Raw genomic sequence first — 2386 nt, 5'->3', positions numbered from 1 at the left:
ACTTTCATCCAAAAACATAAATTTCTAATTTTTGCTACATAAAACTGATTTAAGCCGGGTCGGTCACACATAGCAAACCATAACTCCCTTTGTCTGAAGACAAAGGTTTTGTGTCTGGGAAAGAAACGGTGTAAAATGGAAGCTCTTTCTATAGCTATTGTAGGCAGTCTACAGACTAAACAGGGTGGCTGAGAGAGGGTGATGGACCCACCTGGTTCCTGGAGAGGTTACTCTGAGCAATGTTGTGGGCTGACAGGATGCCCTGAGCCCAAACTGGTGTGGCCCTTTCCAACAGAGATGCTGGCTAGAGGTGGGAAGAGATGAAAAGATGAAGAGAGGGAGGGGAAGGAGAGAGAGGGAGAGAGAGAGAGAGAGAGAGAAAATGAGAGCGAAAGAGAAATGAGAGAGAGAGACAGTATTTTCAACAGATATACACGTATTTAGTTCAGTGTAAATTACTGGCATACGGAGACAACAGATTGATGTTAATTGCAGAACTACACAGAATTAAAAGGGCCACATATCCAGTGCTGGGAGAGGTCCTGTTACCTTGGTGATCTTGATGCCCCCGTCCTTTCCTTTCTTCCCCTTATTGGTAGAAGAGTGGTTGTGTCTGGCGCTGTCGTAGTCCACAAGCTTCCTGTCACGCTTAGCAATACGAGACTGAAGAAGAGGAAGATGAGCACGCCTCATCACACACAAGCGATGAAAGCAGTTTGATGAAAGCAGCTGTACTGTATACGAATGAAAGCTAATCATCGGGAAGGGAGCACGACGATGAGGAAACTACCTTAAAGATCAGGGAACTGTCTAAGATATGATCATACCTTAATATCAGGGAACTGTCCAAGATATGTGTCCATAGATATCAAAGCGTTATCCACCAGCTTCTGATGGAGGTCGGTCCACAGAACATCTGTGTCCTGCAACCGAAACAAGGAGGTCGACATTAAATTACACCTTCACACACACGGACGAGACGCGCGCACTCACAGACGAGACGCGCGCGCACTCACAGACGGACGCGCGCACCAACAAACACACAACACATCTCTTTACCTGTACAGAGGACAGACACTTAACGTAACTATCTACAACGTAAACATGATATGGTAGTACAGCTGAATGACAGCCTACCTCAAAGTAGTACAGCTGAATGACAGCCTACCTCAAAGTAGTACAGCTGAATGGGAATGGTTAGCCTAGTCTCAAAGTAGTAGCTGAAATGGAAGCTACTTCAGAGTTTAGCAGCTGAATGTTTAGCGTATGATGCCTCAGAGTAGTAATGCTGAATGAGCAGCATGACCATAGAGGTAGGTACAGTGAAGTGACAAGCCTACTCCGTCAAAGTAGTACAGCTGAATGAAGCTACTCAAGTAGTACAGCTGAATGGAAGCCTACCTCAAGAGTAGTACAGCTTGAAATGACACAGCCTACCATCGAAGTAGTAGCGAAGCTTAGAAGTAAGCCTAGACCTCAAAGTAAGTTGACAAGCTGAATGACAGTAGCTACCTCAAAGTAGTACAGTGAATTGGTCAGCTACCTCAAAGTAGTACGCTGAATGACAGCACTCAGCTGCAAAGTGGAGCTACTTAGGAGCAGCTGAAAGCCAGCAATCAAATGTACAGCAAGACAGCTACTAAAGTAGTACAATGAATGACGCTACCTCAAGTAGTAGCTGATGGTAGCCTACTCCAGTAGTCAGCGATGGGCTACCTCGAAAATAGTAGTACAGCCTGAAGTGACAGCCTACACTGCGTAGAGTGAATGGTAGGCTCTCATGTAGTACAGCTGAATGTAAGCCTACCTCAAAGTAGTACAGGGCTGAATGCAAGACCTACTAGGTAGTACAGTGCTGAAATGGCAGCCTACTCAAGAGTATAGCTGAATGGCGCCCTACCAGTCAAAGTAGTTGGGGCGTGAAGATGACAGCTTAACCTCGGAGTGCTAACAAGCTGGAAGTAGTGCGGCATAGGGTTGAGGCGACAAGGGTGACGGTACAGCGTGCAAGTGACATGGGCTAAGGACCAGTCAGAGTAGTCAGTGAATGGAAGATACCCTCAAAGTAGTAAGCTGATGGCAGCTGGGGCGTACGATCACAGTAGGTACAGGTGAATCGAGAGAGGCTGCTAACCGTCGAGAAAATGTGTATGACCGAGTGTGTGTGTGCGATCGTGCGCGTTAGGTATAATGCTGTAGAAGCGTGACAGTATCAATTCCTGTGATTGGTGTACTGATCGTAGTGAGTAGGTAATATGGTCCGTATGGATAATTTCCATCAGACTTCATAGTGAGTAGAAACGAAAATTATTTTATGTTTTCGTTGGATCAGAGGTGTTAGATTGGGTTTTTGTTCGTGTGGTCTCTGTGCCTTTAGTATTACGCG

General features: G+C 45.9%; 1 protein-coding gene across 1 annotated transcript in view; it reads right to left on the bottom strand.

The window, feature by feature from the left end:
• Nucleotides 1-211: 211 nt before the first annotated feature.
• The window catches only part of LOC112074337 (myc box-dependent-interacting protein 1), a gene marked incomplete at its 3' end in the record, with an annotated part of 24833 nt that continues 22658 nt past the window's right edge, over nt 212-2386 (bottom strand). The window contains exons 5-7 of the mRNA XM_070440476.1: nt 828-923; nt 550-663; nt 212-304 (exon numbers count right to left, since the gene is read on the bottom strand). Coding sequence (XP_070296577.1) covers nt 212-304; nt 550-663; nt 828-923 — 303 coding nt within the window. The remainder of the gene's footprint in view (nt 305-549; nt 664-827; nt 924-2386) is intronic.

The sequence above is a fragment of the Salvelinus sp. IW2-2015 genome, unplaced genomic scaffold (assembly GCF_002910315.2).
Source record: "Salvelinus sp. IW2-2015 unplaced genomic scaffold, ASM291031v2 Un_scaffold2590, whole genome shotgun sequence".
In the NCBI taxonomy this organism is placed as follows: Eukaryota; Metazoa; Chordata; class Actinopteri; order Salmoniformes; family Salmonidae; genus Salvelinus; species Salvelinus sp. IW2-2015.
The sequence above is the reverse complement of the archived record's forward strand: the minus strand, read 5'-3'. Positions and strand labels throughout refer to the sequence as shown.